The following is a 23,056-nucleotide window of genomic DNA, read 5'->3' as shown; positions in this document are numbered from 1 at the left end:
GTGACACAGGGACCAATCCATCAGATGAGATCAATCTGCTAAACTCTTCTAAACCGTACTTGTCAAAGGAAGCAAACAATATAGCAGCAAGCAACAATACCAATAATTGGATCTTGGATTGGACTATCATCGATCTTTGGATGATGTACCCCTACCTGATTGCATTGGTTCTGACATGACATGCTTGCAATGCACGCACTGACTTGCATGCTGCTGCATGCAAATGGCTATGCCACAGATCTGTGCTGTGCAATAACTTGTTGTCGAGGTGTGAGGAGTAAAGGTGCATGATGCAGGCCATCCACATGTACGCGAGCAACTCTCTTATCTGAAGAAGCATGGTTACCTGTAAATGCATCGGCTTCCCATGGACCACAAGACCACAGATCCAGCCGGCCAACTGCTCCCTCATGGGCTCCATAGACCATAGTGCATCAATTTGCACTTTTGATTGCCTTCCACTTTATTCTTCAAAAAAACAATGTGATATTTGTAACAGGTGACTCATGGTAGTCTTACTGAAAGTGCAAGTTTTATGCAACTCATCTCAGACCAAAGCATAATCACATGATTTTGTTCAAAAGGAACTTAAACTGAAGCAGTGACCCTCTATCCACAAATGAGAAGGGCAACCAACAAAAGCTCCCCAGCAAACCTCCAACTTTGGCAGACAAAATGTGACTCAACAGTAGCATCTAATACAAAGGTGTTACATTAAAAGCCAACAATGATAGTACAGACTACAAAGGTGTGTCCCAAATTGAAGGGCATTGTCTGCCTACAAGGACGAATGGCTATAAATAGCTTTCAAAATACAGCAAGAACGATACAGATTTCCTTGTACGATGTACCCTCAAAAGTTCATACAATTCATGATGCTGTTTTCAAGTCCCAGTTTGTTCGCATGAGGCTGTTGAGATGACACCAGGATCTGTAGAGGGGGCCAAGCCAGTGGCACAACAGAAGGTGATACATACATGGCACCTCACTTCTCATGGGCCTTTGATGTTTTTTTCCTTGGAAGCACTACCACCCTCTGGCAAAGATCACGAGTCCTCGTCACTCTCATTGCCGAAGACCGAAGAAACTTTTGTAGCCACCTTTGGCTTCTTGCTGGCATTGCCAACTTGAACCTGTACTTGCAATGAAAATGTGGTCAACTTAACAATTTATGGGTCATGGGACCATATATTAGTGCTAATATTTGGAGGAAAGTCCTAAAATGCAAACAAATTGAACGGTATCAAGATATCCACCTTGGAAGGAGCCATTTTGGAGAATCCAAACTTCAAGGTTCCTCGCTGATCCTGGTTTCTAGGGGCTGCCATGTTTTTTGGTGCAACAACTTCTGTCTCTGACTTTTCTTGTTTCTCCTGATGCTGCTGCTGCTGCTGCTTCCTATGAGCATCCGCACTGAAGCTTCGTTAAGGAAATCGCAAGCTCCACATACAACCTAAAATTCCTAATAAATATCTTAAGAATAACAACATAGAATAGTCTTGTGCAATCCTTAAATTAATTGTGAATGGATACAGTTGCGCAATTTTTGCCAGCTCCTTCTCTTCTCGCTGTTGTTCACGTTTCTGCCTGTCATCACGGCTACCACTGCTGCTCTGCATTTCTCTCATTTCTTTGAACCTCTGTGCAACAAAGGTATTCAGAACGGTGCAGATGAACAGATATTAAAAATATCAATAAAATGCATTAAGAAAGTCAGAAGGGTGCACAAAACGGATTACCTTCCTATGATTGTGGTCATATGAGCTCAAGTGACTCTCAAATTCATGAGCCAGCTTGTACTGCTTATTGCAGAGGTTGCAAAAGAACACCTTCTGTATCTCCTTGACTTCACTGCGGATTTTGTGCTCACGCTCTGCTATGACCTGGATTGTCATGATTTGCACGAAGCAGGGAAAAGAAACCACCAAATAAAAAGCGTACGAGATGCTCAAGACTCTTAAACGGTTGATGCTAGCCATTCTCGCATCACAAAATTACAGCTACCTTAGGCTATAGAGGTCTTACAACTAGATCTAGGTTTCCAGCATATCAAGCATCAACCCAGGGAAAACAAAAAAAACCTTGAAGAATGTACAGAAACTAGCACCAGGTGTTAGATTGCATACCTCACGTTTCTTTATATGTTCCTCAGTCTCCTCAAGTTCAATATTCAATTTCTTTCGTTGCACGTTCTCTTCAGATGTGAAGAAGTCATCTTCCTCTTGCTTCCCAACACCTAATTTTGCATCTCTGATGTCAGCTCTTATTGGCTCTAGTATACCTGCATCACAACAAAGAAAGGTATCCTCAGAAGGTGTAGAAGCATCATCACATTTAGTTAGCTGAACAATAAGAGGTGAATATTTGGTGATCAACTCTGCTCCAGGTGTAGAAAATGACATATCTCAAATGGAATTTCTATGCACCTAAACCTGTTAAGTTAACGCAAAGTGAAGCAGAACATTGGTAAAGGAAAAGCTACATTAGCATTTATGTCTTTCCAGAGGGTCCAAATTTTTAAAAAAAAATGTGTAAAATGCCCAGATGAAAATATTACTGTGCCATGAATTATAAGGGAAATGTAAGGCGTAATAAGGTTATTGCTGAATCAAAATAGACAACAACAGGCATCCATTCTTTACCTGGTAAAGGAACTTTGGGAAAAAAAAAAGAGAGTGAATGGCTATTGATAGAGTATTTGTATCAATTAAACTATGAGTAAGGTGAGCTGACAAGATCATTGAGGGCCAAGAAGTTTATTTACAACTAACGTTAGACATATAAGCAAACTGACTGACTGTAAACCATCCTAGCCCATAATAAGTTACTCCCTCCGTCCATTCCCTCCGTCCATGAAAGAATAAATTCCTAGCACCATGACAATTTAATAATTCTTCCATCTTTTTTTTTTTAAAAAAAAAAAACAAAGGATCATACAAGCTCCTAGTCGTGAATTCCCAATTGCTATAGCAAGTGACAAGCAATCATCATAAGAGAAGTAAGCATATATATAGCAGCAAAAGGAAGATACTGTACCTTGTTCGTTCTTGCCGAGCCCCTTGCCGGTCTTCCAGCCCATCTTCTGCAGGAGCCTAAAGCCGACGTTGGACGCGGTGAGCTGGGTGTGGACAGAGGCCTGCTCAAGCCCCTCCGTGTCGAGGTTCTCAGTAGGGCGGTGGCTCATGGGCAGCCGGAACTCCTCCAGGTCATCCTCTTCATCTAGATCCACTCGGTGACCGCCGCCTCCGCCTCCGCCCACCGCCTCCTGGTGCGCCTTCCCCCACTGCCTTCTGCTCTCCTGCGCACAGCAACGAGGACACGAGGTAAGACACGCGCGAATTCGAAGCCGGAGCAAGCACGCAAGCGGCCGCGCGAGAAATCGAGACGGGCGGAGTGGCCGTGCTGTACTGACCATGTCTGGTCCCCCAGTAAAAGGGGAGGAGAAGGGGGGTGAGGGTGCCCCTGGGGTTTCGTTGGGGTTGGAGAGGGAGCGGAACGCGCGGCGGGCGGCGGGCTGGGGCGGCGATCCGGGCAGCCGGCGGCCGGCGGCGGGGACGGGAGGAGGATTGCGGCGGCTCCCAGAATTCGTGGTGGGGTATGATTGGACTGATAATTTTCCCATAATTGAGTTGGAAGAAAGAAGGTGGTGGTGAGTTGGGCTGAGAATTCTTGGGCTGGGCCGCACGAGGGCTACTGGTGGGTTTTGGAAAATGTCCATTTTATCTTGTGGGTTGGGGTTGGGGCACATGTGGGCTTATCAAGAACACGCCGATACTTCCTTTGGTAAAAGTCAAAAAAAGTCTACTTACTTTTTCTTTTCACCAACTTTAGCGAAAGTTCGCTTTTTCTCCTTCGACTGTAAAATCGTATAAATTACCTCTCTTAATTTTTAAATCGTGCATTTTACCTCTCTAGAGCGGTTTCGAAGGCGGTTTTTGCTACAATGAATGGTAGTTTTGCTACGGTGACGATGATTTTGTCTTTTCTTTTTAAATTATTTCAGCTAAATTTTTGAAAAATCATAGTGAATCACAAAAAAAATCATAAAATAGAAAATCTATTTTTTTTAGACTCCATATAAGTAGATTTATACACTAAATATATAATATGGTATGATTTAGTATAAAGTTTTTGCTATAAAGGTATTATCTTTTTCTTTTTTTTAATTATTTGGCTGAATCTTTAAAAAATCATAGTAAATCATAGAAAAATCATAAAATAGAAATCTAATTTTGTTGGACTCCACATGAGTATACATACACAATTAGGGAATAAGTAATATTGTCAGTGTTGGTTAATAAGAGAGTTGATAATAAAAAATGCGCTATATATATAGCTCATTTTTAGACCGGATCAGAAACCATAAGGTTTAGTTAGACAATGCATGTAGATTCCATATATTTGGGCGGTACAAGAAGTTTTCTTGAAAAGACATATATATAGCTCATTTAGACCAAACCATAAGGTTTAGTTAGACCAAACTAATGTTGATTACATATATTTGCATTGGATGATAATAAGAAGTTTTCTTGTAATTAAAAGACAACACACTGGAAAGTGGAAACATCTATCTAGAAACACATGGACGCAAAACCCTTAATTTGATTTTAGCTTTTGACGATGATCCCGTCAGAGAATACACCACATTTGCTGCGGACAAAAACGTCTCCCATCTTTTTTTGGCAAGAATCGGATAGAAAATACTAACTATTAGTATAAAACGCTGCCAATCTTTTTTTTTGTTGGCAAGATTGGGAGAGCAAAATAAGGCCTTGTTTACTTCCACCTAAAAATCAAAAAAATTTCAAGATTCTCCGTCACATCGAATCTTTAGACGCATGTATGAAGTATTAAACGAAAATAAAAACTAATTGCACTGTTTGGTCGGAATTGACGAGAGTAATCTTTTGAGCCTAGGTAGTCTATGTTTAGACAATAATTACCACAAGCAAACGAAAAATGCTACAGTGTCACGATTTTTTTTTTCTTGAAGAACTAAACAAGGCCTAACTAGGTGTATATTCCTAATCCTATGCCAATGTGGGCGTGCCCCAAAATTTCGGAAGCAAAGTCCTCCATCGTACTCCGATCCATGCCATGCATGCCTACGACGTGCATTTGACCCTTGTGAACTCGACATTCGCGGTCGCCGTCGTCGGGAACGAAAGCTTCAAAGGGCAGGTGGCGCTGACGACGCCGCTGCCGTGGTGTCGATCGTCGTCCTTGTTGACGACCTCCCCGCCGACGACAACGAGCTCGAGCTCGAACACCCCGGCGACGCTCTCCCTCACGAACTCGGCCACTGCGTCGCCGCCGACGAGCACGTTGAGCGCACCACTGTCCGGCGACGACGCCGTCACCCGGTACACCCCTTTCCCCCGCGCCTTGAACAGCCCCCACTCGGCGCTCTCCAGCTTGGCAGTGGCGCGCGCGAACGTCTGGCCGAGGAACCGGAGCTCGGCGTCCAGCGGCGCGGTGCTCCAGACGCCGCCGGGAGCGAAGTCGCGGTTGCGGACCGCGACGGCGAGCGAGACGTCGTACGCGAGCGCCGTGCTGCTGAAGTTGCCGAAGTTGTCATCGGCGAGCGCGAAGCGGCGCAGGTACGCGTCCTCGACGGTGACGCGGGCGGGGAAGACGACGGCGTAGGCTACGACGAGCACGGCGATGAGCGTGGCCACGGCGATGGCGACGAGCGCCGTGACGAAGATGCAGCAGCACTTGGGGTTGGGGTGGGAGGAGCAGCAGCAGGACCAGCAGTTGGTGCAGGGGCTGCTGCTGGCCCCGTACAAGCAGCAGCAGCAGCAGCAGTCGCCGGGGCAGCAGTTGCAGTCGCCGGGGCCGCAGACGACGCAGTCATAGCAATCCATGACGGCAGTCGCTGCCGGCGACGGCGAGTATTGGTGGCCAGCTTGTCTCGCATTGCATGTCAGGGGCGCGGTATATATATATATATATATATATATATATATATATATATATATATATATATATATATATATATACCCATCGATCGCGACGCCATGCCCGAACTCGAATCGGCTTCGTGATTCAATTGTTTGATGCATGCAGAGGAGGAAAAAGGAAAAACAAGAAGTGGAAGAGACATGGAAACATCGGCAAATTCCTTGTCTAACGTTTGAAGGCCCAACAACTAAGGCAATTAGGGAATCTGAAAAACATATTACGTACCTTTTTTCTATACAGTAGCAACTCTTAAGGAAACATGTGTACCTCTTTGCAAATTACTTAAAATATTGAATGAAAGAAATAAAAGACTCGAGTTCAACCTTTAAATATTTAATTTACATTACTATATATATATGCAAAATAAAAAGTTTTACTTGACATGAGGGGTCTGTTTATATGGTTCTCCATAATAACCCAAATTTTGTAGTTTGAACTCAAAACTTTGGAATAATTCTTTATATGCATCGGGATAAACATTAAAACCATGATATATGCCATTTTTAGCGATTGTGCAGGGCTCCATGTGTCATATATAGACACAATGATGAAATAACATGGATTACTGTGAGTTTTCTTAGTGGAACTACAAGAAAATTTCCCAATGATTTTGGGTCTGATTAGTTGTACGCATTAACTTGCATAACATGTAGACTCTATGCAGCATACCCTTATCTAGAGCTGGGACTTGGGTTGTGCCATTTGTGGGTGGGCTATGACACGATCTTTTAGCATGACCCGATATATGGCACGACACAAAATATTTTGAATTGTGTCAGCACGACACGAAACACGAGGGCCGTGTCGTGCCTAGAATATCGGCACGACAGGCTACATGGCTCGGCTCGCATTTTGGGCCGTGCTTGGGCCGACATGACACAAAAATGACACTAGAAATTTCTACAACTATAATACACACATATATCTTGTATATATATATATATGATATCATGAGCGAAAAATAAAACTAGTAAAGATATTTTGAGAGTCGTGCTTGAACCAGCACGACCCAAGGACGTGCCGGCATTGCCATGGGTCGTGCTTGGGCCGAAGAAAAGATTCACCACACCATATGGACATGGCCCGACGTGTCTCCTGTGCCTAAAGGACATGATCTGAAACGGCACGAAGCACGAGAGAGTCAGGCCGTGCCGGCACGGCAGGGCTCAAGTCCCAGCTCTACCCTTATCCTGCATTAGCCAATACAACTTGCATTGGTTTGGCTGGATAGGTAGCTGTATCCTGATGTGCATGTGATTGATTTCCATGAGTAGACGCATAGGGGAGTACAAACGTTTGTGTTTGGTTGACCGCACAAGGCCTTGTTTACTTTCACCCTAAAAGTAAAAAATTTTCAAGATTCCTCATCACGTCGAATCTTTAGACACATGCATGGAGTATTAAATATAAACAAAAATAAAAACTAATTGCACAGTTTGGTCGAAATTCACGAGACAAATCTTTTGAGCCTAATTAGTCCATGGTTGGACAATAATTACCACAAACAAACGAAAGTGCTACAGTGTCACGAAATTTTTTCCTTCACCAACTAAACACGGCCCAAGTGGTGTTCATGGGCTTATTTCTACAATTGAAGATATTTTGGCCATGTTTAGTTGGTGAGGAGAAAAATTTCGCGACACTGTAGCACTTTTGTTTGTTTGTGGTAATTATTGTCCAACCATAGACTAACTAGGCTCAAAAGATTGGTCTCGTACATTTCGACCAAACAGTGCAATTAGTTTTTATTTTTGTCTACATTTAATACTTCATACATGCGTCTAAAGATTCGATGTGACGGAAAATCTTGAAAAATATTGGGTTTTTGGGTGGAAGTAAACAAGGCCTTTGTAAAATCGATGTAGCACGCAACCCTCAAACATTTTCTGGAGTACTTCATGAAGCTTAATACATGACAAAATGTGTCGTTCTCTGTAATGTACGCTACGGGCACGCATGAACTGGCATCCTCCCCAAGAAAGCTCAATTAACTAGTGATGATGGTTACTACTATTGAGCTACACTACTCTGGAGAAAAAAGCGGTAAGCAGCCACCTTGCAAGTTTATTGCGTTCTTGAACCCCTGAGCATCCAAGTGAGGATAGTGCTAGCCTGCATACGACTCTATACAGGTAACCAAACAATCTCAATTTGCATTATGGATTTATGGTGACCTAGAGAAGTAGCTATGCAGGCAACCAATCAGACCTTTTATAAATAGGAGGCATCCAATAGCCACTAATTGTATAAATATTTTTCTTAAAACAAACTATGATATTTCTGCAAGGGTAAACTAACTATGCTTTTTTGTGAGAGTAAAAACAAGCTATGATTTGCGAGTTAGTGTTGGTACACTTTAGAGGTTATTATGATCTTTATGTGGTTGCCTATTTTCCTTGCTCAAGGAGCATGCACATTGAGATGTGCATGTGACCAGCAAGTTCTCAAGAATTGCCCATTGAGAACCAACATCAATCGGTAGTCCTTAAGGACTACTGATCAGAACATATGCAATAGAGAACGCTTGCTTCCAACTTGTAGTTATGGCCATCCATGTCCATTATTACTTCGTTTGTTAATCAAGTGTGTGTTAATTTGCAGTTGTTAGCATGCAAACATGATACTTGATGCTTAACTATAAACTTAAAATAAAACATTGAAAGTTAAGAATAAACATTAGTAAGCTTTTTTGTTGGCAAAAAGTTGTGGTCGACTAGCCCCAATATAAATCCATACATGCCCTTCGAGAGTCTGTATATTATAAGTTACATGTAGTTGAGTTAGCCTTGTTGAGTACAATTGAATGCTTAGGATTTGTCATCGTTGTGGCAAGTTTGTCTTTCAAGATGATAAACCAGATTTGAAATCATTTAGGATCCCAAATATCTATTGTAAAATCTTGAAAAGTAAATCTAGGGGAATGGATACCCCAAATATTCATTTGTACTCGGCCTGATCTCCGGTGGAGGTTAAGCTAGAGGCCATGTCTCCTGGTGGGAGGTGGTCTGACGGTGGACTACGAGACATGGTTGAGGTGTTGAGTGGTACCATGGGTCCCCACGGATGGCGCCAACTGTTGGGGTTTTACATTGAGAAAGTGGAATACATTTAGGAGTAAATGGTCATTATTTTCAACATCTCTATAGTCACGCCAACCTGTATTTATATGTCATATACTAAAGATAGAGTAAATTACAAGTATAAGGTCATTACAAGAGAATATTCTTAGGATAAATGGGGGTAATCTAGACCTTTGGCTCCTTAGGGCACTCACAATACAAGAATCTATCACAGAGTCCAAGATAATTAATTACATATTATTTATGATATTTTGCTGATGTGGCAGCATATTTATTGAAGAAAGAGGTAGAAAAAATAAGACTCCAAGTCTTATTTAGACTCTAAGTCCCTATTGTTCGAGGTAATAAATAACTTTAGACTCTACATAGAGTCTGCATTGTGAGTGCCCTTACTCTCAACTGTCCTCTTGTCGCTGTGAATTGTGATGGACTCCATCTTTGGGGACCACTTCCAGTAATTCTTCTAGGGTGTGTGCGTTAGGCCATCCTCAATGGGAGTTTCATAGCCCAGTTTCCAACATATCTATATTTTGAAAACAGTGCATTGGAGTTTCATGGGGATAAAACTCTCTCTACTTCTATGAAACTCTTATCATCTCTCTCTTCATTACTATATCGTCACATCAGCATATTTAATGTGCATGAAACTCTCATGAAACTCCATTGAAGACTGGCCTTACGTCAACACTCCGGGGCAGCCAAGGTGCGGGCAGAAGCGCTTCGACGTCCTGTCCTTACCGTCGATCCAGAATCCTTTTGTGCATGGGCCGCACATGGGCCAGCCTGTCTACCTTGTTGTGCCATGCCTCTTTTTTGGAGCCAAAGATCTTTATCTTCGTCAACATCATCCAAAAATCACAATTGAGCCTCATATTTAGACGATAAGATTAATACCTATACTTGCCTCAGCTTTCTTTGAGCCAAAGATCTTTCCAAAACCTATTTACAATAGCAAAATCATGGCATCTAATTTTTCTTTAAGGTGTGACAGCAGGACATTGAAAGCAAATTTAGCAAGATGCTTTTCAGAAATATTAAGGGTGTAACATCAGTTTTTGGCTTCTCTGAACCTTCTAATGAATTCAGCAACAAACTCATCATGTCGCTGTGTTAACTAGTGTTAAATTGGAATTATCTCAATTTCATTAACACCACTATAAAAGTGCTAATGAAACATTTGCTCAAGCTGAGACCATGTATTGAATTAAGAGCTAAAGCCGTAAACCAAGAGAAAGTACTGCCAGTTAAAGATAGAGAAAACATCCTATCTTTATAAGAATAAATGCGAGTGTAGAGGCCTAATCGTGCAATACACTAGCTAATGTGCTCCCATGTAGTCATGTTGTCCTCCGCAAAGTATTTAATAAATTCAGGGCACATTAAAACCCTAGTGGTATAGTGTATTATCACAGTATTCAGGATACAATTTGGTATATGACTTAAACCCAATTTAATGCTCAATTCTCATCTCTTTTGCTATTTTAACCTGTTGGTCTTGCCAACTACTCAAAAGATTACATTTGCTCATGGCGCGTCCCAAACAGTTTGACACATTGGGCGTGAGGTCTATGTGGGTGCGCAAAAGATGAGAGTTTTGGGCCGATCCAAACAATGAATCTGGCCTTGTTGGTTGCATTGCATGGGTTGTTCACTATAGATAACATTATGAGAAGTTGACACATTAGATTTATTTCTAGTTCAAGTGGTCGACTTGGTTTCAGTGCTCGCTTTCATGTATTTATTTAAAAAACGGTGCTATTTCTTTAAGTAGTGGTGAAATGCCCGTCGATAAAGCGAGGCATCTTTAGTAACTTTCATAAATTTCGAGACCTGTCGGCCCATTGTGTTGTATAATTTTAACTCTCTAGACCCTAAATATGCTCTCATAGTCTCTAGAGAAATGGTTGCGTTATTACACTTGTTTATTAGTGTATGGTGATCATTTCATAATATTTTTTTCTTGAAATTAGTAGTACATCGTATATGCCAATGGTGTGATATAGACAAATATTGTGAATGAAGTGATTAATAATATCAAAAGCTGCCTTAGACTATAACTTTCAGGTTCATAGGGTTCACAGATTGAAATACAAGTTGCTTCCTCGTTTCGGCAAGATATATTCTAAGTTCCAATCCCTTAACTTGTAATAATAGCACGGTCCCGTATCATGCTTTTCTGCAAAAGGGAAAACTGCGGTACACCATTGGTTCCACTTCTCACGTAAGGTTGTCCTATGAATCTTACATCTTAGGCCTTGTTTAGTTTGTGAAAAATTTTGGATTTCGCTACTGTAGCACTTTCGTTTGTTTGTGGCAAATATTATCCAATCATAGACTAACTAGGATCAAAAGATTCGTCTCGCAATTTACAGATAAACTGCGTAATTAGTTTTTGTTTTTGTCTATATTTAATACTTCATGCATGTGCCGAAAGATTCGATGTGACGGGGAATCTTGAAAAATTTTGAAAACTAAACAAGGCCTTTCAACTGACTTCAGGACAGATTTGAACCAAAGTGACAGAAAATTCCTTTCTTCATAGGGTATGTCTCACATTTATAATTTGCAGCTTATCACGCAAGAATGCTCCCTTAATTCATGTCCTATATTAGCACTCTTTTTCTTGATATATTGTCGTAGAAATTACCAAAAAGATCAGGTCTTGAAGTCCCTTTAAGCTTCCATAGAAGGATATGGGTGAAGAACAACAGTTTTGCACCCCCTCCGTCCCATTAAAAGTGATATGTTTTGACTTTTGTGTACCGTGTTTGAGCACTTGTCTTATTTAAATTTTGTTGCAAAAATTCAGCCAGAACTTTATTTCAATAGAATAAGAAAATCATAAAGCCCATAAAAATGTTTGGTGATGAAATAAACGATTAGTTCTGTGTAGAAGATTGATTTAGTTTAAATGGGTGGTTATAGTGTGCACCACCTGTTGTATTGACAAAGATACAAGGTGTACCACATGTCAGCGCCAAGCCATGCTGAGAGGTGATCTGTTATAGAATATAGAGTGCCTTAGTTGTCACGGCAGCTACTTTTCTTTCGGACAATTGGGGTAACCTTCGGATTATATATATAATATGCACTAACAAAATACAATTAAGCTAACAAAGCTGAGGGTAATAACTTTTTATGTGGCTTATTGTCATCAATAGTAAGACACATAAAAAGTTATAATTAATTGGGAAACCCTACTTGAAGCTTTAAACTGATGAGACACACACCGGGTGGGGACGTACATTCACAACTGTTTGGCCATCATCACACACCCAGCTGCCTGAGACGCAATCGTGTCTTTAGATGCTGTCCTCAAACAACATTGTCCACTATAAATACGTTATGCCATCATCGAACTTATTAGCTTGACAGGGAGAAACCACACCACAAGTCCACAACCAGCTAGCAGCATTATTAGTAATAAACGCCTATAGCTAATAAAATTAAAGGCACAAATGGAGCATGCATCAATATCGTCAGCTGCTGCTGGCATGACAACCATGGTTGTGCCTGAAGAACGCCGGCTGCCAGAAGCAGGGCTGAATGGCATCATACTGCGGTGGGCTTTCATCGACAAGGCGATCAGCGGTTTCGGGGCCCTGGCGCTCGATCGCTTGGGCCACCATCGTTCTGCTTGGTGGATTCTCCACCCTGATAAAGCAGAAGGATTTTTTGTTCGTCACAATCATCTCCTTCCTCGAAGCCACGAGGTTAGGGATATGCGAAGTTAGTTAATTAACCTTGTATCACCACAGTTATACATTTTTTTTTACTAAGTATAAGCTTGGTCGTCCACATATAATAAACCTGTGCACTAGCACAAGCATACAATTTTAGAAAACGACTAAATTCGTGTGGAAAAACCATTAGCTATGTGAAAACTTTTCATATTGGGACTACATAAAGCATATAGAAATGTACAGGCATTACTCATGCACTACTACATAAAGCCTTTGTAGGGGCAGCTCAAGCGCATTTGTAGGGGCAGTTTGCCCAGCCGCCCTTACTCAGTCGTCACTACAAATCACTGATTTTGTAGAGGCGGTTCCAATCTACTCCTACAAATCGATTTGTAAAAACGAGTCATCCCTAAAACAAAAGGTACAAATCCTTTCTATAGTAATGATGAAAGTATTACCAATGTATTTACTCTGACGAACAATATAACTAATTAATTTTAAAAAGGACTATCTTTTCGCTTGTCATAGACGGATATAAATGCTTTCCACCTCTGAGAGATGGTCAGAGTTAATCCTATGTAGTTATCAAAGGTGGTCTTCATGTCTGCAGGTGGAAATAATGTTTTCTAAGGCAGAAGTTTGCCTTTGAAAATCAATTTGCATTTTTATAGATCCCATTGCAGCTTCTGCTATAGAATCCAGCTTCTGCTTGTGCCAGCACCATCGCTGCTCCTTGACGCCCCCAAAACAAGCCAGATCTAGCTAGTACCACCCTTGGCCTCGATCAAGGTCAAATGACTCAGTCGCCCTTGTCCGGATCGAGGCTAGGTGGTCCTCATCTATGTTGTTATCATAGGCAGACCTAGGAAGATGGAGCAGTCTAGGCAAGCAAACCGTGATATGCTAGTACACTGCTCCTAGCCCAGTCAATCCATGCTCAGCTAATGGGCCATCTACTGGGCTCCAAGGGACTACCAAGAAAGGAGCTTGGGCATGGGTCTAGGGTCATCGAGCCCTGGATCCGCCTATGGCTATCGTTATGGATACACCGTCATCATCCCGGTCCATGTTAAAATAAATATTTATGCCAATGTATACCCCTTTCATTCAATTCCTAGAATCTATATTAGTCAAACTTTTTTAAATTTAACTAACTTTATAGAAAAGAGTAACAATATCTATGACAAAATGTGCATCTTATAAAAATATATTCTATAGTAATTCAAATGATACTAATTTGAAACCATAAATCTTAATATTTTTTCTAGAAATTTGGTCAAAGTTTAAAAAGTTTGACTTAAGACAACTCTAGAAATTGATTCCTTTGTGAACAGAGGGAGTATATGTTTACTTGGCTTACATGATAGCAAAATACCATTATTCTTATTTTTAACATAACAGTTATATAATTGTACATTTTAGAAATTTATATAGCATACTTTATGTATATTGGATCATTTTTCATGATAGCTTATAATATTATTTACGTGTACATTCGAGACCTATTTATGTTCTTTTTTATGATGGGTGTGGTGGATAATTTAGATATGAATTAATATGTGTTTTGTTTATGAAAAAAAATTTATCTTATACTTTCTTCCATACCGGCATATATTGGTCAATTTGAATGCAAATGTAAGGATTAATTCACATTATCTACCATAAGAGTAAATGTGGGTAATTATAAAAAATATTGGTGAGTTGTTTTAAATTATCTTTCATAATGATAGTGATGGGTAATTTATATACAAAGTAAGTACATTTTTTAGTTATCTTTAATAATGGTAGAGGTGGGCAATTTAAATGCAAATTAGGTATTATTTTCAATTATCTTGGATAGAAATAGAGGTGGGTAATTCATATACAAAATAGAGGATTATTATTTTATTTTTCATAATAACAGAGGTAGGTAATTAAGATATAAAATTAGGGGATTATTTTGAATTATATTTGATAGAGGTATGTAATTTATATAAAAATTTTGGGGTTATTTTGAATTATCATTGATAATGGCAGGGGTGCGTAATTTAAATTCAAAATTAAGTTGTTACTTTATGTATTTTTCATATGGTGTAGGGATGGGTAGTTTTTTATGAAACAGAATAAAACCACTGGCTACTATAGATGATGATTATAGGTTTCTACCAAATTAAGAGATGTTTCTGATTATATTTTGAGAATTTATTTTTTAACACCTATGCTGAAAAATAACAAGAAAAGCATCTACTTAGTGATAGCAAGATAAGATACCTCAGAGGTCAGAGCTCACACGTTCGATTTCCTAGGTTCAGACAAAATATACCATGCAAAGCACAAGCATATATATCTATCTAGTAATGTAATAAAGTAATAAAGTTCCATATATATATATATATGCAACTGACATGGTATGCATATATATACCAAACTGTTTCCAAATGCAAATGGCAGGCTCTTCAGCAGTGCAGTGGATCCAGAGGATCAGTTCATCATCAACGCACCGGAAGTTGTGGCAGCAAAGACGGAGGAAATTGAGGCCAAGGAGCAAGGAAGCTGGCAAAGGCATCATCCAACCAACAACCAAACTGCTGCTGCTTCCGCACCACCAAGACGAGGAGGCCTGCTGGGATGGTCATGGCCGTCGTCCCTAACCTCCGGGCGGCGACGGCGGCGCTTCTGCACCTGCCGCCTCTTCTTCGCCAAGGCCCTCTCGACGGGGTTCACGTCCGCGCAGTTCGCCGCGGCCATCACCTCCGTCGTCCTGGCCGTGCTTCGCCTGAGCCGGCAGGACTACGTGGAGCCGGCGGACCAGAGCAGCAGCGACCACAAGAGCATCAAGGGGTCCCTGAACCTCTTCTACGGCCTGGTGCTGGCGCAGGGCGTCTCCAACTTCCTCGCCGACACCATGCTCCCCGTCGACGTCCGGCGGGTGCTGAAGCTCAGCATGACGTACCAGCTTGGCCACTCAGGGGTGCTCGTCATCAAGCGCTACATGCTCGACACCTACATGAAATGTTCCGGCGGAAGAGTGCGTGAAGCAATGGACATGGACCTCGTCAGCTTCGCCATGGAGATGGCGAGGTCCACCTCGGTGGCCGACCGGCTCGTCGGCGTCAGGGTTCTTGATCGCGTCCTCAGCGTGGACAAGTACAGAGGGCTGGCGCTGATGAGGCTCCGAGCCTCCATTGACACTGTCGGAAGCGTGATCGCTATGCTTGGACTGAAGAACAAGACCACGGAGGAAGAAGACACTCGAGGGCACGCCGCCAACGTCGTGTTGGAACTCTCTCCAGATCTTCAAGTGGAGAGCTTCCCAGAAGTGTTGCAGATGGTGTCTTCACTGCTTACTGCCACCAAGACGACAGCAGTGTCGTCGTCGACGTCGAGCAATGTCGGCGTCGAGCTTACATGGCTCGGTGTGAAAATCCTCAAGAAGATCATGGACAATCCGGACAACTGTAAGGAAGTAGTCAAGGATGCTGATGATCAGGTGATATCAAGCATTGTGGAACTTACAACTGTTAGCGATGACACCAACAGCTCGTCAATCTCATGGTCTCCAGTGACAGAAGAGATCATCGTGGAGGCAGTTCAAGTCTTGCACAGGATGGTCAGAACTACCGGCGATGCCGGTAAGGCGCTTAGGTGCAAAATCTCTGAGAACCTCCATGTTGTCAGGAACATCAGGAAGATCCTGGAACATCCAAGGAGCCATACAGAGCTACTCACTGAGGCAATTGGTGTTCTTGCCTGTTTAGCTTTGGATGAGACAGGAAAGGAAGACATTGGGGGTTCAGCTCGGATCATTAGGAGGCTTGTTCCATTCCTTGTTGTTGAAACTCCATCCCCATCCAACAGAGTCGAGCTAGCAAAATCTGCTGTTGAAGCATTGCTTATTCTTGCCGTGGACAGCCAAAGGATTGCCTTGAGGATCCTTGAGGAAATGAGGACTGAAGACATGCAGCAACTTGTTGATATGCTTTCTTCTGACTCAACAGAGCTCAGAATTATGGCTGCAAGACTCTTGGCGGTTTTACGTGCCAATTCTCTAGCAGAACATGCTCATTATAACAGGACAGTCGACAATGTGCTACCTCTGGTAAATTCATATATTGCACCATTGTTTATGTATTTTTGGGTGTAGTATAGTATGCTATTGCAGATTACTTGTTACCTTTCAACTATATAAATACTGTTAAGTTCTATGTTTTAATCCTTTTTCTCCTTGAATTGATTTCTTATTGTGGAATACTGCTTGAAATATTTTGGATCACATATAGTGCTCTTACAATTTGTCTTCACACGTACAGCTGCTGAAAGCAATCAAGTTAGAGGTGGAGAAACTAGATGCCCTGGTACCTGCTGCTGGAGAACTTCGTGCCCATGATGATGTATCAAATTTAGCCTTCTCCTCACACTGCACCTCTCTGCAAATACATTTATTTATATCATGTATCATTTTATATATAGCTGCACTTTAACTAATTTCATGGCTTTGAAAGGAACTAATCCAAATTATATGTATTATTTGTACACAGAATTTGGAGGAATGGAGGACCAAGCAGGGTGCACTACTGGAGAGCTTTATTGGCCTCAGTGTTCAGATCTGCACATTCATTCAGGAAAATGACTTCGGCGACGCGCTCCGGAATGCCAACCTTACAGTGGATTTGCTCATGCATAAGCTTACCAGGATCCTTGATCTGTACAAGTCACCAGACACTGAGTACCCAGGTATAAGGAGGGTTACAGTTGAGCTAATCATTTGGATGGTGCGGAGCAACAGAAGCTGCATTGAGTTTTTCTTTGAGCACCAAGTGGACAAGGTGAAAGAAGTCGCAGAAACAGAAGCAAGACTTGAAATGTTTAAGATGTTCTGCTGCGGAGTTGGCGTCGCTAAGCACAGAGAGACCATTTCTTCTCTCTGTGTTCTATACTGAACTGTTCCTGTCATTCTGTGTTCTAACTTTCTGTGTGTTGTAACTTTGTAATAAGTTTGGCCTGATTCCTCTAGTGAGGGCATGAAGCCGGGTGTTTAATTCCATTATGTAAAAAGTTATATGTATACATTTGGGTTGTCTGAATTCAATAACTAGTTGCCAACCATGCATTTTCACCACTAGCTAGAAATATGTGAGTCATTTTTGTTTCCCACATTTTATCCAACTTTTTAGTATTCCTGTTAACTCGATCATCAGGGGTAACATTTGGTACAGTATGATTCATATCAAGCCTTTGAAAATGTTATGTGTATTCAGTATGTCTTTGTTTTGTTAGCTTTTGTATTCATCACATACTAATTTCACATTTTATTTTGAAGGCTCCAAAACTTTTGGATCTGTGGATATGCAACTCAAGCATTTTGAGGGACTTGGAACCAGAGTGTTCTGAGAATTTCTATGTAGAAATCGCAGCCTTAGCACATTTGTGATAGTCCTATGTTTGGAAAGCTTGCACTCTTACACATTTGATTAGAGGGGGTTCGATGGAAGCCAATTAAAATTCTTCTCCTAGTCACAACATTGGCATATATCCCAAACAACACTTATAATAAGCAAAGGAAAGAGCTACTGTGCAACAGGTATGATGAACAGCATGTGTACTAAAATGCAACAATAGGTAATTTGATCAAGCAAGAATAGAGATTAACTACTACTCAATGGCGAGCTGAAAATTGAAGATTTGCCTAACTGCTGTGGCGGGTTGGTGAACTGCAGCTATCAATCAAGCCACAGTTTCTTCAGAAGAAAAAACAGAGGGCAGAACAAGGGAACAGAGCAGAGAAACAACAGAAGATTGCAGACTGCAAATCAAAAATGTCTGAATGAAGCACAACTGCAGAACAGAGACTAGTGCTACGCCTGAAGAAATTCCAATGAAGCCAAACTCAAAATAAAAGAAAAGGCGAAGCCTTCCTGATGTCGTAAAAGATTCTGATGACTTACTATTGCTGAACCTGAAAACTACAGTTTCAGAGACTGTATAGTACGCAGACAGTAACTAGCTGAACAGCACATAAATTCATCAAAATGGATTCCAAAGAACTGAAAAAATAAACCACAGCACCTGTATGTCAAGACTCAAGAGTAATCTATTCCATACAAAAAAAAAAGAACTCCCAAACAGATTAAGCTTTTCACACAAATTCCATAGCTTTATCATGTGCCCATATTTATTATTACTGACTCATGGATGATGAACAAATTAAAAAGGCAGGGAATAGCTGGTAGCTGGTGACGACTGACGACGACGAATCAAGGGATGCAATCGATCGAAATCCTGCAATCACAGAAATCAGCAGCACCTCCTGGGGATGCAGAGGTGTCCGGTCATGTGCCAGCTCTCGCCGCCGTCCGGGTACGCGTAGGGGCACGCCGGCGTGTACGAGTCCTTGTTCACCAGCATGTTCCACTGCGCGTTGGGGTCGTCCGTGGCGAACATGGTCCACGCCGGCGTCGAGTACTCGTACCGGCTGTGCGTCACCCGGTGGAACTTCTTCACGTCCTTGTTCTTCCTCGCGTCGTCCGGGTCGATGTCCACCACGAAGATGTCGCCGTAGGGCCTCACCGAGTGGATGAAGAGCGGCAGCGAGATGGGATCCGCCGACACGGCGGCGAGGTCCGCCGTCATGGCGATGCTCCGGCCGTCCGGGCTGAACACCGGGTGGTTCACGTGCCCGCCGAGGTCGTCGCCGCTCTGTACCACCCGGATCACCACCGTCGGGTCGCTCACCTTCACCATGAACACGGCGTAGTAGCCTGAGTCCAGGCCGTTGTCCAGCTCCGGCGCGTCCTTGGGCTTGTCCCTCGTCGACGAGAAGACGATCCAGTCCCCTCTCGGCGACCACTGGCAGTGCGTGTCCGTCCACTCCCCGTTGGTGAGCCTCGTCACCGTGCCGCCGCTGTACTCGCCGACCTCCGCGTCCTCGGCGATGTACAGGTTCTTGTGCTTCTTGTCGCCGCCGTCCCTCGTCGACCGGAACACGAACCTGCTCCCGTCGGGGCTGCTCGACGGGAACGCGTTGTTGAACTTGCCCTTGGTCAGCTGCCGCCGCTGCCGGGTGCCGCTGGACACGTTGGGGATGGCGCAGATCTCCAGCGGCTTGCCGGCGTTGAAGGAGGGGCCCATGCACACGTACAGGATGTCCTTGTCGGGGTTCTGGTTCCACATCGGCGCGAAGATGTTGTCGGGGCCCTTGGTCTCGTACACCACGCGCAGGCCTTGGCTGTCGGCGACCCACACCGCCTTGAACTCGTTGTCGACGAACGCCAGCTTCGACCCGTCGTTGGAGATGGTCGGGAACACGCCGGAGACCCGGAACGTCCCCACGTCCTTCACCGGCGACTCCATCTTGTGGAAGTTCCGGGGAACGTCGTCGCCGTGCTTCAGGAGGTCGCTCCTGGCGCGGTGGTACCCGACGCGGCCGCCGTCGTCGAGGACGAAAGGGTTGAAGTGGTCCGTCTTGGGCCTCGTCTTCTGGGTGATTTGCAGCGGCGGCTGCCCCGCCCCCGCCGCCGTGTCGAAGATCTCGATGTGGCGGTACTGCGCCTCCACGCGGACGTCGGTGAACTTGGATTTCTGACGGATCGTCGCCACCGCCACCTTGGTCTCGCTGATGGCCGCCGGCGTCACCGCGTCGAAGGCCTCCGGCGTCACTCGCACCGTCTCGTTCGTCCTCGTGTCGTGGCGGAACACGCCCCAGGTGTCGCCCACCTTCCGGTGGAAGAAGATGACGTCGTCGCTGGCCCACGACGGCCACCCGCCGTTCTTGATCAGCCGTTTCCTCATCGGCGGCCTCTCGACGTTCATCACGAAGATGTCCGTCTGAAGGTCCTCGATCTCGCCTTCCCAGCCTTCCGGCCGGAACGTCGCCATCGCCACCTTCTTCCCCGACGGCGACACGGCTGGGCTCAGGTCAAATTGACCTTTGGGAGTCAGGCGCTCGGTCTTGCCGGTCCTGAGGTTGGTCTTGTACACGACGGTCCATGGGCTCCGCCGCTCTTCCACCGGCTCCTTGGTGGAGACGTAGATGAGCGAGTGGTCGACGGAGCGAGAGCCCATCTTATAGCCGCCGCCGATGCAGCCGCTGTCCTCGAGGCGAGCGCCGGTGAAGTCGGCGGCGCCGAAGACGTCAGCAAGGGAGAACACCTTGCAGGTCTGCTTGCCGCCGGAGTCGTCGAAACGGAGGGCAACGCGGAGCGTCTCCAGCCCGCCGTCCCGCTCGGAGACGAAGAGCAGGCCGGAGACGCGGCCGCTGTCGACGTCGGCGTCGGTGGCGCCGCCCTCGGCGACGAGCTTCGGGCGCTTGAGCAGGGACTTGAGCGCGTCCTTGGGGATGGGGCGGCAGTTGTAGTTGTAGGAGACGCCGTCGGTGAGGTGTACCTCGTCGCGGATCGAAGACGGCGGGTTGGGCACGGAGAAGATGTCCAGCGGCATCGGCGGCCGGTACGTGGCGAAAAAGGCGATGCTGCCGCGGCTCTCTCCCATGGTCGACGACGACGACGACGACGGCGTCTAGCAGCAGAAGATTACTCTATTGCGCTTCTTGTCTCACTCAGTCTCTCTCTTGGATATGCTTCTGGCCTCAGCACATTTATAGATATATCTCAGGGTATAGAGCGATTTATTCATATATCTCATTCTTTCTTGGATATAGGTCTTGCTTAGGTCCTCCCTGTCAAGTTTACTTCCTATCCTATCAGATCAGATGATTGGACATCTACATAGAGTATTAAATATAGACTAAAAATAATTAATTACATATATTCTGACTATTTTGCGAGACGAATCTTTTAAATATAATTAGTTCACGATTTGATAATATGGTGCTAGCCTTAATAGATTTTTCTCGGAGTATTGAGGACTTTTGTTTTATTATTATTATTCGAACACTCAATGTGACACCCTAAAATTTTACACCCTAAATTTAAAGACCCTAGTTGCAGACTAATATTGCAGGCTCATTTTCATATATATTTGGTCTTTAAGGTTTATATTACTTTAGACATTTAAGTTGTATATAAATATTGTTGCTTTTTTTTTTACAAAAATGAGTTCAAATTATTCTTTTTACTTAAGATCATAATTATGTACACTCTCCCTCCCAAAGAGATGTATTTCTAACTATATATTTAGATAATTACTTGTTCACATAGTATATATATTGCATTTATTTGAGGACAGAAGGAGTATCAAAATTGCACATTGGCATTAGGCTTGGCTTTAAGGTCTATTTGGTTCAGCTATGAGCTATAGAAAAGTTTTTGTGAGCTGTGTAAAAGCTGTTATGAGTTACATGCTGAGAAAAAAAATTATAAGCTATTTGGTTGAAAAAACTATGAAGTGTACTCTCTTTTTTTTCCTAGAATACGTACGAGTGTGTGTATCATTGTATTAAGGAGGAATGATATGTACAAGAAAGTGGCACGTGGCTAGGCAAAAAAGAAGGATTACATCGTGAAAAGGCGAGAAAGCTATGGTTGAGGGAGTACTTGAAACTTGTTCGCTCCCGCTTCAATCCACCGTTTAGCCTCTGCACGGATGACTTGCAGGGCTTCAGATGTTGTTATCGCAGCCCCTTGGAAGCATCGCACATTTCACTTCTTCCAAATCTCTCATGAGACCTGGACGCTTGTTGCCGGTGAACAAATCATAAAGTCATGTTCACCAGCGTAGAGTGGATGTTGTGGGCAATGGACAATTAGTTTGGATTGCCGAGAGGATTAGGGACCAAACCTCATTTGTCACCGGGCACTCGCACAGGATATGATCGATTGTTTTCGAGCCTGATCACAAATTATCACGCTCTTGAAATAACTTTTAGTAGATATCTCTCTATTTTCATCTATTTAGAAAAGCCGAAACTCATATGAAGAGTCTAAGGTGCTATGAAATAGGGTGAGCATATTTTAACGCGAAAACCACCACTAAGGCCTTTGTTTAGTTTCCAAAAAAATTTATAAAACTTTTTAGATTCCTGTCACATCGAATCTTGCGGCACATGCATAGAACATTAAATATAGATAAAATAAATAACTAATTACACAATTTATCTGTAATTTGCGAGACGAATCTTTTGAGCCTGGTTAGTTTATGATTGGACAATATTTATCAAATACAAACAAAAATACTACAATGCTTATTTTTTAAAAAAATAGAACTAAACAAGGCCCCGACCGAACAAAAACTGAACTGATGTGTCGGTTTTTCAGTTTCTTAGTTCGGCTTCGGTTCCCTATTAGCTGTTATTAACCCAAACCGAAGTGAGAAACCGTTCAAAATGAACATCTAGCGATATGTTGATCCACCCAGTCCACAAGGCGATAAGTGTCGAGGCAAAGCCCACCTTGC

At 43.3% G+C, this 23,056-nt stretch overlaps 3 protein-coding genes across 3 annotated transcripts; 1 reads left to right on the top strand and 2 right to left on the bottom strand.

Annotated features, from left to right (window-relative positions):
- Positions 621-3,763, bottom strand: LOC8065968 (protein pxr1). The gene is made up of 7 exons (XM_021464130.1): positions 3,413-3,763; positions 3,037-3,298; positions 2,127-2,281; positions 1,740-1,883; positions 1,534-1,640; positions 1,257-1,413; positions 621-1,133 (listed from the first exon to the last, which is right to left on the bottom strand). Exons 1-7 carry the CDS (start codon positions 3,746-3,748, stop codon positions 1,047-1,049), a joined length of 1,248 nt encoding a protein of 415 aa, XP_021319805.1. The 5' UTR covers positions 3,749-3,763; the 3' UTR covers positions 621-1,046.
- On the top strand, positions 12,591-18,396 carry LOC8065967. The gene is made up of 4 exons (XM_002447385.2): positions 12,591-12,757; positions 15,158-16,844; positions 17,017-17,097; positions 17,209-18,396. The coding sequence occupies exons 1-4, from the start codon at positions 12,591-12,593 to the stop codon at positions 17,644-17,646; spliced, it is 2,373 nt and encodes a 790-aa protein (XP_002447430.2). The 3' UTR covers positions 17,647-18,396.
- On the bottom strand, positions 19,001-21,193 carry LOC8080264. Its single transcript, XM_002446000.2, has one exon. The coding sequence runs from the start codon at positions 21,191-21,193 to the stop codon at positions 19,001-19,003; it is 2,193 nt and encodes a 730-aa protein (XP_002446045.1).

The sequence above is a fragment of the Sorghum bicolor genome, chromosome 6, assembly GCF_000003195.3.
Source record: "Sorghum bicolor cultivar BTx623 chromosome 6, Sorghum_bicolor_NCBIv3, whole genome shotgun sequence".
NCBI lineage: Eukaryota > Viridiplantae > Streptophyta > Magnoliopsida > Poales > Poaceae > Sorghum > Sorghum bicolor.
Note: the sequence above shows the minus strand (reverse complement) of the source record. Positions and strands in the feature narration are given on the sequence as shown.